Source organism: Chelmon rostratus, chromosome 18, assembly GCF_017976325.1.
Source record: "Chelmon rostratus isolate fCheRos1 chromosome 18, fCheRos1.pri, whole genome shotgun sequence".
Taxonomy (NCBI): domain Eukaryota; kingdom Metazoa; phylum Chordata; class Actinopteri; order Chaetodontiformes; family Chaetodontidae; genus Chelmon; species Chelmon rostratus.
In genome coordinates, this window is record NC_055675.1 from 10,791,834 (window position 1) to 10,808,616 (window position 16,783).

Below are 16,783 nucleotides of genomic sequence, written 5' to 3' on the forward strand. Positions count from 1 at the left end.
ACAGCGACGGAGAGCGCTGTCGTGTTATTATTGAACAGGGAAGCGGACCGAGGGGCAAGTTTGGGATTTCAAGATTGGGATATTGATCCTAAGCTGCTTTGGTGTTTGCAGCCATTTTCATCCTCTGGGGTCATACTCCGACTCTTTTCATCTTTAAATCCAGAGGAGCGCTGAGCTCTCTGAACCCTGGCTTCCTGGCAAAACATTCATATTCATGGTCATCTCCCGCCACTTTTCTTGGAAATTAAAAAGCTGCCCTCTCCCTGGACTTCCTTAGTATCTTCTCCCGCGCTTTTATCTCCCCTTTTCTCATTTCTGCAAACAGGAACAGAAGAATATATCTGTGTGGCACAGGGCCTGTTAACTTACTGCAGGGCCTATTATGAGATTTGCTGCATTCTCCTTTGTTTTGACGTTAAGCCTCACCTCATGTCTGCCTGAGATAGTCATAGCATTTTGCATTGTATGTACATGGCGTGACTGAATTTGCCAAAGGTGGAAACGCTGAATGACTTTAAAAGCACTGCAAAATGTATTCACAGACACAGCTCATCTTAGGTTAGACGTTTGAGGTTAAAATCATTTAAATGACTAATCTGACTAAAGTTGCTGGATGCCAACTTTCTCTTGCATAATAAGATATTCATTTCACAGTTATTTGTGAGTGGCTATACACATTAACAAGTCCACAGCCGTGCTGGAGGCTCTGTGAGGCTGCACTGAGGCATAGTGGTGCTTTGAGCTGAATGCTAACATCAGCAAGCTAACATGCTCACAATGGCAATGATCACCTGACTACTGGTTGAGACAGCAGAAAATATTGTTCTGCTATAGTCATAGATTAAGTGAAAGCATTTGATACGGTTGACCATTATCTACTTACTGAGAAATTGTTCATTATTGGCTTTGATAGGGATGCTTGCCGCTGGTCTCAGAGTTACTTGTGATAGAAGTCAGTGTGTGAGGATGAGGGGAGCCCAGTCTGGATTCCTGCCACGGGTGTGCCACAGAGATCTATTCTGGGCCCTGTCCTGTTCAACACTTTTAGCAATGAAATTGTCTTGCGTGTGGTTCTCAAATTCATCTGTATGCAGATGATACAATCTTACTGTATTGCTTATTCTGTCCAATTAAACTGAAACTCTTTTTTAGTGAACTGCAACATTCTCGAAGTAATCATAAGATGAAACCTAACACAAACAAAACAAAATCCATGGTTTTCTCAGATTTCAAAAACATAGACTACAGTAATCTGCATATCTCTACTGTCAGTGGTTTAAATATTGAAAGGGTTAAGTATCTTGGCATCTGGCTTGACAACAAATTTAAGAAAGAAAGCAGCTTTCGTTTGTTGGAAGGGCATTGTTGATTCAACTTTCTTAACAATTCTGGATGATGGAGATGTAATTCACAGACAAGCTTCCGACTCCACACTTAGGCCCCTAGATTCTGTTTACCACTCAGCCCTGAGGTTTATTACTGGTGATAGCTTTAATAAAGCACTGTCAGATAATTACCACAGCAGATTACATCTGTTTACATTCTAACACTGATCCACTCGCTCCAATGACTGGCTGGTTCTTCAGGTACCTTGTGCCAGGGCTGATCTGGGAAGGACTGCTTTTAGTATTAGAGCAGCAGACTCATAGAACATGGACACTTATCAATCAATATTTTATACTTATAAAAGTATGCCTAATGACCATTCACCACCTGTCTATAACTATTTTAACTGTTGTTAAAACTGCGTTTTCCAATTTGTATATTTGTGTTTTCCATGGTGTAATATTGGCATCATTGTAAATGAGGGTCACCTCATTGATTTGTCCAAAAATCTCAACAAAGGTTAAATAAAACAATGCTAACATGCTGATCTTTAGTAGATATATACAAGTTAAGTTATAACATGGTATACCATGTTTGTAACTTAAGTACTACGTTATGCAAGTTAAAATAAGATGTTCAGTTTCACGTGGGACATGAACAGCAGTTTCCTGGATTAAAAACCTGTTTGTTTGACTTTCTTGCTCTTTATACTATGTCACCTGACTTCATAATTACTGGAGCCATGGGAGGTCGCAGCCTAACAATAAATGTGGGTCGTAATAACCTACTTGCACAAACTACCTATAGGACAGGATAGTTTCACAGCATGCCAGTACAATAATTTTGCATCTTGACTGTGAATATTAGATTATTTGCCTTTTTTTGTTGCTGCATTACATTGGATTTTGTCCATGGATATCAAGGATTTAGCACTCTCTATGCTGACCTGCAGTAGAAATGGAATAACACTAAGCCCAAGAGGTCTGAGCTTTTACAGCACAAATGCAGTATGTAGTAACAAAGCACATCTAGAGAAGCTTGTTGTGAACTAGCAATGCCGTGAGTAAGCTTATTGTGCATGTGGAAGCAGATCAGGTCAACCCTAAGCTTAGTTGTCAAGTGTGAGCTGTAAACCCAAAAACCCCAGCGCACAAAGTAGCTTCAGCGGAGCCGAGTATGTGAATGGAAGGGAAAAAAAAGTTACACTGCATAGTCAGGGTGCTGCTGAGCCTCTGTGGCTCAGCAGTTTTGGCATGAGCTCTGGAACATCAAGATGGAAGAAGGGATTAGCCGGGTTCTCAGGGTAGATTCGAACAACAATAATTCCCAAATTCCCTCACAATGACACTTGGAAAGGGAGGAAGCTCCCTTTTTTTCTAGTGGGCCAAGGTCAGTGGAGAGAAAGGGGGAGGGAGGGGAGGGGTGTGAGGGAGAAATAAAGATGCTGTGGATCTCCTTGATACATAGAAACTCATACTGAATACTTCACCATTTTTTTAAAATCCCTACATCATATTTTACACCATTGAATATATCAAACCTCATATTGTAACTGGGAAAAGAAAAATATCATCGTCTCTTATGTCAAACTGATTTTTATCATTTGTCCTCATCATTTAACCCTTTTCTTCGATCAGGCTTGCACCAAAACCCCGAACGTGTTATCAAAAGCAAAACTGTGCCACTTCCGCACAATCACTTTCGCAATTTATCACTGCATGACTTGCAGTCATGCGGATCTCTCTCTGCGTATGTCAGATGCCTTTGTCACCAGCATCAAACCAGACACAGATTAGTCAGGATAAAAAGCAATCTGCTTTACTTTTCCCTCCTCAGCTCTCCTCTAGCTTGTTAAAGCTAGAGTTGAGCGAAACGCCACAAAGCTAATTCACACATCCCCCTGTTATCACGACAAACCCAGGAAACTGCAGCCAAGGTATGAAGTGCCTTCTCGATTTATCTCTTTTTCTGTGCTTTGGCAGAGAAAGAAAGGCTGTATAATGCTGCAGTAGCAATGGGAACAAATACAGTGTGCCATTTTAGGATGCATACATACATCTACTGCGAGCAAAGAGAGGAGAGATCGTGCAAGAGAAGCAAATCCAAGTTTATTACTCTAACCACATGCTTCCACTGCCAGAGAACTTGGCTTTGGAACAAAAGAATAGCAAAAGATTAGCAGTTTTCCATTGCTAAGTGTATGCTAAAGAGTGGCAGCTTAGAACTGCTTTCCAGACCCTGGGAGAGATCCTGCATTTACATGCTGCTTAAATATGTTTAAATCAGAGGAACCACAGATATGAGTCATGACAGTATCAAGGATGTAAAGGATGTAGATTTCAAGAGAGGAACATCAATGGAGGGATGAAGTGAAAGTCGAGGGTTTCAACAACCAACCTGCTGACTCTTATCAGGGATTGCCTGCAGGACAAGTAGGAGTTGGAGGTTTGCCCAACTGATACAAACTGGCTTTATACCAACACTAAGCTGGCACTTCACCAGTTGCATTACTAAGCAAAGAATTCGAAAGTCTCTGGGGTCTCTGACTTGTGGCGTTAATATGGAGCGACTGTGCACATGCTGGTCTGTAATGAAGAGAAAAGAAAGTTTTGAGTCAATTAGCCAAACTATTCAAAAGAGCACAAACAGAAGTTTGGAATGAGAGGAATTTCTCCCCGGTATTGGTACAGTATGCACGACAAGCCAACAACTTGGAAAGGGATTTTGGCTCCCGGTACTCTCTGAGCAACTCTTTGTATCAAAAATAATTGGACCTTGTGGGCTGTTCCTCTTAATTCCTTGTTATTCACAAGCTAAAAAAATGCTTTGACATTAATGCAATTTGTGGCAAGTGCCCCTAAAGCTGGAATTCAAGTGAGGTTTTTTGAAAGGTTATGTAACCTGTTGGCAAGGAGAGGACCAAATGTTGGTCAGGAAGGACATGGGAAACAAAGATCACCCGTTTATTAGGTGCATCTTGTTATCTAATACAGCAGCCCTGCAATAAATCATACATTTTGGCTGAGTCTAGAGTCATTTTGTAGGCCATGGTTTGTGGTGTGGTATTAGATTTCATGATGTTAATATGTGTCTAATATTGACCTAAATACTGGGGATGAATAAATCTAGATAAAAAGCTGATTTTCCATCCAGTGGTCACGGTTTGTTTTTTGATCTTTTTGGTTGTTTTCCTGTTTTGTTTGCTTCCTGAAGGAAATGTTAGGGTTTGTTTTCCTGCTCTGTTTGCTTTTTGAAGGAAATGGTAGGGTTTGCTGCTTCTTGAAGGAAATGTTAGAAGAGGCTGTTAAATCTAGTCTGTGGTTTAGGCCTCCACCTTCAGCACCCTCTAAATTTTCCACCCCCTACCCGAACAAGGGTCTGTATCCAATCCCTACTTTCATCTTTTGACTCTACCTCTTTATTTTCTACCCCCTACCCGAACCAGGGTTTGTATTCCCACCCCGCTTTTTTGGTGCAGTTGGTGAGAGGCAGGTGCAGATGATGGTAGTGTGGCAATCGGCAGTTACATGTGGCATCTAGGCCTGTGGTAGCATTGTAGCAGCTAACAATAGCTAAAGCGGTGAGAGTATGATAGTATCTTAGCAGTTAGTATTGGTAGCTAGCAATTAACATTAACAGTATAGGTGAATCTAGCTTTATTGTCTTCTTCTGTTCCTCTTAGCAGGTAGCGGTTAGCACGTAACATTAGCTAAATGGTAGCATCGGAACTGTATTGTCTTCTTCTGTTCTTCTTAGCGGTTAGCATTAGCAATAGTTAAATGGTAGTATCGGTACTGGCCACTACCTGGAGCATCTCTGGGTCAGTTGAATGTGGCGGTGCTGTTTGGATTGTGTAGGAGCAGTGTGAACTGGCACTAGGGGGGGTGACTCTGGGACGCCGGAGTTCACTGCCTAACCTCCTGGAGGTGTAGTGGAACTAAGTAGGCGAAACACTGTTGAAGGGAGGTTTCCACCTGATGACCCCCAGAGACGTGTTAGGAATCACTGCTCTTTGGCAGGTATAGAGGCAGATTAGAGCTCCAAGGTTCTTCACTGAGAATGAATCCTCTTTTTGAGCACAAGTATCTTGTGTTTAAATTAACTTAAACAGCTGTGTGGGAGATGGCTGGAGTCCAGAGTTCGTGTCCCTGTCTCTAAAAGTCAGTGGAGTGCCAGTAAAAGGACACTGGTAAAGTGGTGCAATCTTTGAATATGACACACAAGTGATTAACCATTAGCTCCATTACGAAGAGAACAGCTTGACACCCAGTGCATCTCAGAATGCACAGCTAGGACACTTGACAGATAAGACGACGTCAAGGTCCAGAGTTCACAGTCCAGCAGAAACGTCTTCTCGCCGCACAGAAAAACACGATGCACCACATGAGTGGGAGATCTTTTTTCTAAGAAGATGGCATTAAAAGCTGATAAGGAGGTCAAAGGTGTTGGCATGTCTGCCTCTGAAATCCCCCTGACCTGCCTGGTGAAACGCCTGAATTGCATTTGTACTTGTCATCGACTCACAGTCTCACTTGACTGGATGAAATCAGCCCACCATCACTGCCTCCACCCGGTCTCATTCACTGACTCAGACATGACGCATTAGCATTTGTGGAGCAGAGCTAGCCTGCGGGGCTCTGTCACTGAGGTGGATTTCACAGGTCGTCTCCTCTGTTTCATCTCTGCGGAGAACTAAACAGTCCGGCCAGTTTTATGACACCGCACTTTGACCCAACGATCATCAGAGCCGGGCGTTTTTCACCATGAGGACAAAGGTGCAGCGTGATCGCACTTTTGCTCCAGCTGACTCGAACGAAAACATTAACAAGGAAGTGAGCTTTACCTCGCTGACACAATGAGGGAAAGCTTTCTCTGCTTCCAAGCAAATTTGTTGAAATTCATATGCAGTTTTGTTCGCCTTCTACTTTCTACCACCGCTCTCAGCTGAGATCTAATCAATAGTCAGCGACATCTCACAGGCTGCATGTTGGTAGATAAGGATCGCTGTTCTTCTTGGACACGCTTGGTTTCCCTCATCTCCTTGGATTTCTTCACCCCTCCAGCCTTCTCTGCTTCACTTCCTGCCTCCCTCCCTCCCTCCTCTCTCTCTTTTTCTCCTGCATCAGTGAGTTTCGGACAGTAAACACAAATGCGACCAGACTGGGTCAGGCCTCTCCGGGGACAGCTGGCGTTTAAACCACAGCAAACACACCGACTGATTAACAACAGCATCACCTGATCCAGACCCTGAACAGGCCTTAAGGAAATGGGAATAATGCCTCAGAGCTTATATGACACAGATAAAAAATAAGGGAGGCATTTTGCTGTCATGTTTTGTTTATATTTTGATGATAAGTTCCAGTAATGCTTTAGATTACAGCATGCTAGTTACACTGCACCCTGATTATTCAGTACATACAGCACGGTATTGGGTTTTGACAAAACACAACCTGTGCTGGGACAAATAAATAAAAGTGAAGACGTTTAAGATGTAAGGGAGCATCCTAACAAGTGTGAGTTTACGAGGGACAGATGGAAATATATTAAACTGGAAGTATTTTTAGAAAATAAGTTATGTGGCTGTGGCAATTATGACACTTTAAAACCCTTTCCGCCCAATTGCCACAATTTGCGTCACATTTAATTCTACCTCTCGGAGTCATAAGTCAAATTCAAACACACACAGTCATGAAACACATATGATATATACTGATGATATCATTTTCTCTGATTAGACACAGCTTTCGAGATGCACCAGATAAGTCCAGAACTTGCCTGAGAATCGTCACATTTTTCAGTTTTCTTTTGTATCAGAGTAATCTGGACGTAGTTGTCTGTATATCCGCGGGTACATTGCAAAGAGGAACTATGGATAATTCAGCATAGTTTTAATGGCGCCAATCTGAGAAAATAATAATAGAAAAAAAAAAGTGGCTCATGATATTATTACAGTTTCTGTTGAAATCCTCCAGAGGCCCCAGATTATGTGAACTGTAGTTCCAAAGCTTTTACCTTGATTAGCCCCCCAAATTGAGAAGACAAGGAATAATAATAGGAGTTACAAAATACATTGAAATGACTTTTTTTTGTTGTTGTTGTGATGTTGCACTTTCAACAGCTTTTGATGGCACAAAGACTCAGAATGTCTGATCAACAGAGGTCTCATTGATCTGAAGGCAGGCTACAGTGTCAGCCTTTAAAACCCTTGACTTACTAGTAGTAAATACTGTTGTATATACATGTACATATTTTTGCTGTATGCAGAAACCCCAGACTTTGAGTGTAAGTTTTGGGTATGTGGACAATGAAATAAAGCTGTCCTGTTTTAGCTTCCTGTCACTATTCCATTGTATGTACATTGTGCAACGTACACTGTATGTGCAATCTGAAGCGTTGTTGAAATTCATGCAAGATTCTAGAAAACTACTTAAATTACACGACAAGAGAGATAACGCGCCAGGACAATGAGCAGTCAGCAGAAGCTCGTGTTCTTTCCACTTTTGATTAAGTCTTCATCAAGAACAGCAGAGGCTTGATGTAAGAGATTAGTGGAAAGGCTGCGTTTGCATTAGCTTTGTGTGTGTGTGCGTGATTGCGTGTGTGTGCAGTATCTGTTGGCGTGCACATGGGACGGTACAGGACGTCCGTATCAGGAGGATTTATGTGCTTTTGATTTCTGGTCATGCTCAGGCAGTGGGGCAGATTGTCTGACCTCATCCTCATTCTTGTAATAAACTGTCCTCTCAGCTCCTCTCTCTCTCTCTCTCTCTCTCTCTCTCTCTCTCTCTCTCTCTCTATCACTGCTGTTTACCTTGTTTATGTCTTTTCCCTCAGCTCACCTGCTGTCACGTTTTCTCTCCAGTTATTATTGTTTGCCCTTTGTCTCTTTTTCATTCACATTTCCGCATCACCCGACTTTCCTCCTGCTTACAGTAAACCTCCCCTCCTTTCCTCCCTTATTTTCTCTGCAATTGTCACCCAATGAAAAAATCCACCTGTCATGAATCTAGATTTTATAATACAATAAACGCCATAAAGCTGGTCTTCATTTAGCGTTGCCTGTGATAGGCTCATCTAAACAGGCTACCTGCATTTTAAATGGTGCTGATGCTTTGAAATTAGAAAAACAAAGGTGTTGCGGTGGACTTTTAATAACGTGGAGGTTGGCAATCTTTGGGGTGAACCCATTTTGCTGCGAGAAAACATGGGCAAATGTCTTTATATTCGTTCACATATTGGAGAGGTTATGTTTTGCCTCTGAGGGGTCAGTTAAAACTTTCATTTCAGGTCGCATGCCGCTCCATTTTCAAAGCTTCTGCTCACAATGAGCATAATGCCGAAAAACTACAGCGATCAGCAATACAGGATACCTCAGGCAAAATGACACGCTAGACTTACAACAGCATAAAAAGTTAAGAATAAAGAGCGTCGCATCAGACCATGAGAAATGTCCCCGGAGCTTTCCCCGTCTGTCCCTGCACACTTAAGAGTAAGCTGTCTCACTCATACCCTCCTCCTTTGAAAGGCTGCTTGAGTCCGAGTCTGAGACACACGTTGAAGGGCTGGCAGATTTCATAGAGAAGCTTTGCTCATTTGCATTGTGTGTTGAAATGTTTCTGTTACTGTTCAGTTTGATGAACAAGCACCACGCTATGCCAGGGTTTGGAAAACCAACTCCGAGGGCCCGACTTGTTGGGTGTTTGGACAGAGCGTGCCGAGATATGGTACAGTACAGTCCAGTATGTGGGGAACAGTCACAGAATGTGACGTCCGTGTGCTGAATATTTGGCAATACCACACAAAGTCAAACACAGGAGGAGAGCGTTTCAGTCCTCGTGTAGAATACGCACCCAAGTGCTACTGTAAGCTTCCAGTTTAAATGCGGTCAATCATTTATGGGGCCTCGGATCACAAAACCGCATGTGAAATACGAGCAGCCGCTGCAGGTCTACCTTTTCAGCTCCACATTGACTTCACACGCACACATGCACCACACACTCTGCAGAGGAGAGTGGCTATGACTCACCGCGGGGGCCCCCCTCCACTTTAACCCCCGCCGGAACACCCATTAATTCCACGCACGCACACACCGGTTATCTCCGGTGACACGTTAGTGGCAGATCTATTGGTTGTGGGGGCTAGAGGTGGAATTGATGGAGAGATAGAGTGAGACAGAACGGCGAATGAAACAAAAATGGAAAAAAAAAAAACTAAAGGGCTGCAAAGGGAACAGAGTGATGACAACAACACGGCCCTGTTTTATATTCTCACACACTTAAACACACTGCGATGCAAACACACACACACACACACACACACACACAGTACAGTGTGGCTTTGTCTCGCTGGGACAGTGATGACTCATTCTCTCCTGTCGCCCATGGGACTGGAGAAACACACACACGACAGGGGGACCAATTGATGGACATGATGATTGATAGGAGTGGGACAGCTATTATGATTGCAGTTGCATAACCAAGGACAAGCTGCGGGAGCGTTAGTGTGAATGGACGGGTGCGTGTTTGAGCAAGGCATTTGTCGATGGCGCCGTTTCACGCGGCGCTCAAGCGCTCTGCTGAATATGTGCCTCCTGCTCTAATTTCAGAGAGAGCAGCCCATGGTGAGCAACAACAACAAGTGGGTCTTTAACAAAAGAAGAAGAAGGAAAAAAAACGCCCCAGTCTTCAGTCGCCTTAGCTTATGTTACGTAACAACACTCGTGGTGGAGCTTAAACGGAGAATAAAGACAAACAGAACAATAAAGGGTCCTGTTAGCAACTAATTTGCTTCTTTGACTTTTTTTGCTAATGGGCAAACAGAGGGAGGTCTGTAAAATGAGTCAACCGTTGTCTGAAACGGGTGCGTTTGTGCATGAACTTGCACCTGCAGGCCAAAGAGGGAGATGGGTGGCGAGAGGGTGGCACACCTTAGGAAAAAACAGTGACACTGTCCTCATTGAGTCTTCATTTACCGCTTAGATTTCCCTTTAAGTTTCTTTAAACGTTGGAAAGGTTTGTTTCACACAGTATAAATCAAAATTCAGCCTTTAATATTTCATTCTTGCAAATGTTTGGTCAGGCAGAGTTCAGAGATATAAAAGATATTTCCATTTTATTATAACATAGTTTTGGCCACCGTTCTTATTGGTAATAACAATGCTGTACTCATTGAGTTAATGGCTTGGATTTGGGAATGCAGCAACATTGCCAAAAAGATGTCTAGGAGGGTTTTTTTTAGGAAAAAAAACAGGTTTGTCAAACTGGAAAATAAATCATGGACGAAACGATGAACAGTTACAGACTGAGATTCAAATTGACCTACAGTACCAAACCTAACACTTTTTGGGTTTGTTTGTTTGTTGGTTTGGTTTTCTGTGCAGTAACAGACCACAGCTAACACATTCAGGTGTGATTGCTTTCAGTCTCACCTTCAGAATAAAATGGTTAAATATTCTGGCTAACAACTGGTGTCTTTAGCCTCACAAGATGAATATGATGGGTCATGAGGTGATTGATGGGATGAGAAAGCAGGAAAAACATGCATGCTACAGAAAATTGGATTTATTTCTCCAGACGTCCCTCTAATCTTTGCTTTCTCGCTCGTGGGTTATTGAATGTTGTTGCACTTTCCAGTAGGCGCTGCTTTGTTGTAAGGACACAAGTCAAAAACAGTTAGGAACCATTGGTCTGATTCCTTGTTTCTTGGCCGGGTGAAGTTTGTTACATTGATGTTTTAAGTAAATAAAATACAGACACAAGCGGACACAAACTCTCTCTCTTGCTATTTGTCGCTGTACCTTGCAGCCCTTGCTCTTGTCATGGCCGCCGGTTTGCCCACCGGCAGGGCACGGCGAGCACGGCTCCTGGTGGTAGTACTGGCCGCCCTGCAGGCCGCTGTAGTGGCAGCAGCCGTAAGGCGAGGGGAAGTGCGTGTACCACAGGTCCTCGGCCAGCGGACACTTGGGACAGGGGTAAAGCAGGCCTTTGCCTTGGGCCTTCTCCACGCTCACCTTGGGGTTCCTCATCCATCTTCGTACCTGCGCGGGAAAGAGGCGTCCGTGTCAAAAGCAGTTTGAAGAAAAAGGTTTGTTTGATCTCACTGTTACTTTCTTTTCTTATCATTCACATGTTGTTTTTGTAAGCACTTGCACAGGTACTCCACTAACACACACACACACACACAAACACACACACACTGTCAACCCCGCCAGCTGCTCCTTTGATCAGAGAAAGAGGAGTTTCTCATGTTATCCCTGATTACATGTCAGTTGAAGTGGGACACACACACACACACACGTGGTTGCACTTCAAAGAGGCACAGATTGCTTCTCACTGCCACACTTTGAATCATAGAGGGAACACATACATGCACACACCTGTCGCATGCTGATGACACAAGGCTGATGGCACCCTCAAACACGATGACGAACGAAGCCTGTCGTGTCCCGTCTCGCCCAGGTTTCCTTGAAATCTTTGCCCCGACTTGCTTGACTTGCTTTAATGTCAACAGTACTACAGGAAGAAGTTGGAGGAAGCTCTCTGCAGAAGGCCACTACAGCCCACGACTTGCCGGAAAAGCACCGTTGCTAACTGTAACACCCGGTGAATGAGGCGGTGTGGGTGTGTGGATGTATATTACTCACATTGTGGGGACAAAACACAAGGCCTCTTAATGTAACTCACTACATTTTAGTGTGACGGCTTGAGTTAAGGTCAAGGTTAGGGTTAGGGTTCAGCAAGAAATGAATGTAAGTCTGTGTGATGTCCTCAAAAGTGATGGTCTGAGTGTGTGTGTGTGTGTGGGAAAGAAACCTGGAGGAGAGGTCGTGAAAGTGGACAAGAAACAGGAAAACGGTCACATGGCGGACAGCGAGAGAGAAAGGCAGCATTTTTAATGAGAAGCCTTATGAAACGCCATCCTGATGCGTGGGTCAAACATTTAGCAAACACACACCGCAGGGCATGAGCCTGTTTGACTGAGCAGCACAGAGTCCAGACAGCTGTGACACACACACGCACACACACACACACACACACACTGAGAGACTGAACGCCTAAGTCGAAGGGTAGCCAGACAGCGTGTTAAGGCATGTCGGGTCTAAAAGGAAAACAGACATGGAAAAACACTCCAGCGGGTCAAAGCAAAAACAAACCAGCCACTGGAGGACAAACACAGAAGTCCAATGACACACATGGGAAATAAGGACACGACCACACTATGAAGATACCTGTGATTGGCCTTACATCCAATTAGAGTTTTTTTATTGAATCCCTTTGTGATTGCACTCGCATTCAAAGCCGAATGAGAAGTGTTTTGGCATTACCCCGTGGATCAAACAGTGCACCGTCATGCCTCCTGTTCAACGTGTCACGCTGACGACGAAGCCGACGAGAGGTGTCAACCGAATCTTAACACTTTTTCACCTCAGGCGAGAAAGCAGGACACCGGCATCAGCAGCCACATGCTTTCCTTTCCTTTCTGTAGCTCGCTTCAAAACTCAAGTGAAGAGCTGCACGTTACATCATGTGTTGTTTTTTTTTTTTTTTTTTTTTTTTGCTGGGTTTGTTTGCTCCTGCATGACACGTCATATCTCAAAAGCGGCTGACTGCATTTTGACGCAACTCTGGGGACATTTTGCATCCCGAAACGACATTTCAAAATCCCCCCGATTGCCCAAATGGCATGCCTAATCAATGCTTGGAGGAGCGTTGCTCTGTGTCTGCAGCTCCTCATCACAAACGCACGCACAGAGCCATTGATTTTTATATTTCCTTCCATCATTTCCCATACTCATTTGGGTGACAGGGTGCTCTGTCTGAACTCTCCCCATTATGTGATTAGGCTTATTTAGACAAAAATAGAGACACAAATATATCCTGAAGCAGCAGCAGCAGGCATTAATTCTGATTTGGGGCTGTGTGCTCATGCATATCTGGGAGACTCTTTTTGTCTTGCTGTGGTAGAAGGAAAGCCAGTTTTATACAAAAATATGCAAAACAAAGGCAAGAACAGCTAAAGCTTTAACAGATAGATAGATAGATAGATAGATAGATAGATAGATAGATAGATAGATAGATAGATAGATACTCAGGCTAATTACTGATTAATATTTATATTTTGTTTAAAGAATCCCACGGGGGACTCGTCGCAGCAGAATGTGCCTGTGGGAGTGTGTGTGTGTTTGTGCGTGGGCGTTAACACAATCTGTCCATGCAAACCAGCCGAGTCGAGTCATCAGTGACCCACACCATGCTGTACACCATCTGAGAGCAGCACACACAAGAGCCCACACTTTGGAAAACCCCACTGTGAGCAAGAGCACACGTCGATGACACAGCCGGGCTCGCAAAGCGTCTGAATCTAACCAGCGACATAAGGATTATTTATCAAGTGCGTAAATGATGGTTGATTGCTGCCAGTTTGTCGTTATCCTGGAACATATTCACTCCCTCGAGGTGAAACTGTGCTAACTTGAACACGGCAATAAAGCTTTACTTCATCAAATGATTTATTATACTACACCGTTTGGGAGTAATGGAGAAAATAATGTTGCTCCATATTCCCAAAGCAGTACAGTGATTATTGAGTGAATGCATCAACCCACCTCTCCTCCACTTCTCCACTTCCTTCCTGTCATGCCCTGCAGTCGCACGGCTCGGTGTTTTCTTTTGATCTCATGTAAATCGGCTGCAAATTATTCAGATTTGAAGAAGCAGGAGTTGAACTGTTTGTCGAGCTTGGCATATTTTGAGTGAGTGTAACAAACGCTAATGGAGGTTTGGACAGATGCCCGCCAGTGCAACGAACCCCTGATTGCATCAACTAATTTTGCTGTAATTCCCATTTTACGCTATCACACTGTGGCTTTACTTAGATTAAGAACTGATAACTGGTAGCAATCGCCTCGAGTGTATTTACTTATGGAAGCACAAAGGTCATTAACATGAACATCTTAATGGATTTTTAGCCTCTTACAGATTGTTTGCATCCTTTGATGGTTGGAACTAACCTTTGTTTTTATTATCAATGGATCTGCTATATTCCCGATTAACTGATTGATCATTGTGTCTATAAAATGCCAAAAAAATTGTCAAAATTGACAAGTTGGCATCATCATACAGTCCAAAACTCAAATATGTTTCATTTGCAACCATGGAGAGATAAGGAGACAAATATTTCTATTTGACAAGTCAGAGCCATTGAACTTTTTTTTTTACACTTTTAATGATTACTGATGACGAAACAATCAATCAATTATCCAAATAATTTGCTGCTGAATTCTTTTTTTTTTCAGCCTTATTTTTCTAAGGCACGCATATATTTCAAGCACAGAGCAATCTGCTATTTTCTAATGAGGCAAACGTTGTGAGGGGTTAGCAAGTTGTAAATGACGGCTTTATAAATGTTTATAAACTATTTATTAATGCTTTATACTGCAGTAATACGCCAGTAATAACAACAACGTTGAGGTGCCTGGTCCCTTGTTTGTACCACCTTCTAACAAACACTCCAGCAGTTTGTCTCATCTTAATGTCTCATTTAACAGTCGGCAACAATGGCCTTTTATTAATCATTTACTGACATTGATATCTGCAGGCGTGATGGCATTGATTAAAGCAGGTAAGTCGCTCAGGCCTGCAATCACACATGTTAACTAGTCATTAATATTAAGTAGTTGTTCCACTTTTGGATTTGATCATTTGGTCAGAACTCCTCAGTCAAATCGTCCAAGACATATAAATACTAGAATAATGCTGCTGCTGTATTAAAATTCATTTTAAATATACTTTGAATTATGTTATTTGGTGGGGGCAAAAACGTCTGCAGTTGCAAACGTTGAGAAATTCCTCCTTTAAAAAGACAATAAAGGATTTATTGACCGTTACTAAAGGCATTAATAATAACTTCTAAAACCTTTATATGCCAAATTAGAAAGCTGCACCAAGCGACCTCCGAGCGCAGTTTTGTAGTTCATTAAATCGCTGAATTGGACTTTTGTTTTTCGAAAAGTCAGCACACACACACTCATTACACAAACGCACCAACACAGGAAGCGATATGATGCAAACTAATAACAGTGCACAGGAAATGAACCTGGTCCCAGCACTGCAGCAGAATGCAGGATATGCTGAGAAGATCCCAAAATATCGGACCTCGCCAGTTCAATGATGTCATGTTTTCTACACAACAAACACTTGTGGGTTCTGTAAAGCAACAGTGTTTTGGAGCACGCACACACAAACACACACACACACACACACACACACACACACACAGTCACACACAGTAAACACAGATACGCAGGGAGCCGAGTGTTGCGCCTGATTAGCGTGGCTTAGCTCTCACAATGACATCATCTCTGGCACGCATGCACACACACAGAAAGAGAGAGAGGGAACACTCCGGCTGTGTCGCCTCCTCTCTCAGCCAATACACCTCTCACTCTGCTGGCGCAGGTGCATGTGCATCCCAAAATGTGTGTGTGTGTGTGTGTGTGTCATTCAAACTCACCTTTCTCTTGACAAACTGGAAAGCTGAGCACTTCTTAAAGGAAAAGGCAGTCTTCTCTCCCCCTCCTCCCACTCCTGCACCTCCTCCACCTCCACCTCCACCTCCCCCGCCACCTCCTCCTCCTCCTCCCCCGTTCACCAGCTTCATGGCCGACACCGGCACTCCGCTTGCCTCCGTAGATCCCAGGATGACGGACAGACTGACGGAGTGAAAGAGAGAGGGGAGAGTTGTCTAAGGCATGAGGAGAAAGCTGTGGCTTCTGCCGACACAAGTGCACAACAGCAAATGAGAGAGATGCCTCTGTGATGAGGGAGAGAGGTGGCAAAAAGAGGATGCGAGGAGGAGATGAGAGCGAGAGCGGGTGAGAGAGGAGGTGGAGGTGGAGGAGACAGATGGATTAAAATGCGAGGGAGAGAGGCAGGCTGCTGCAATGAGAATGAGATAACTGGAGCGGCTGGGTGTCAGGATGGAGATAAAGTAAGATGCACACAAGCATATGGAGAGAGGAGGTAGAGGAGGAGGAAGGTACCAGCTCCTGTTGTTGTGAGGACACAAACAGCTCTGTGTACAGCCAGGCGTCTCACAGGAAGCGTCTCAGCGAACTGTCTGATGTGTGCGTGTGAAGTTTAGCCATGCATGTGCAAGAGTGTTTACACATCCCTGAAAAGCGTGTGTATGTGCCCTCATCCTTCCATACCTTTACGCCGGTGCGTCGGCTGGTTCCGCCGCAGCTTTGACAGCCTGCTTTTACCTAAGGACTCCTCTGAACGCTGGTCCCAGATCAGACGCACTAAACTCCTGCCCCCTCAGTCACAGGTGTCCCTTCCCTGTTGTCACCGAACTGTGGCCAAACACCCAAAGAGAGGCGGGGAGAAGAGGAGGGGGAGTCTGCGATGATGTCCGCTTCAATAAGAGCATGTCACCGTGTGATTAGTGCGTGTCCTCA

At 43.8% G+C, this 16,783-nt stretch overlaps 1 protein-coding gene across 1 annotated transcript in view; it reads right to left on the bottom strand.

The window, feature by feature from the left end:
* sgk1 (serum/glucocorticoid regulated kinase 1) overlaps positions 1 to 15,984 on the bottom strand; it is a 36,496-nt gene extending 20,512 nt beyond the window's left edge. The window contains exons 1-2 of the mRNA XM_041958235.1: positions 15,838 to 15,984; positions 11,123 to 11,362 (exon numbers count right to left, since the gene is read on the bottom strand). Coding sequence (XP_041814169.1) covers positions 11,123 to 11,362; positions 15,838 to 15,984 — 387 coding nt within the window. The remainder of the gene's footprint in view (positions 1 to 11,122; positions 11,363 to 15,837) is intronic.
* Positions 15,985 to 16,783: the final 799 nt, after the last annotated feature.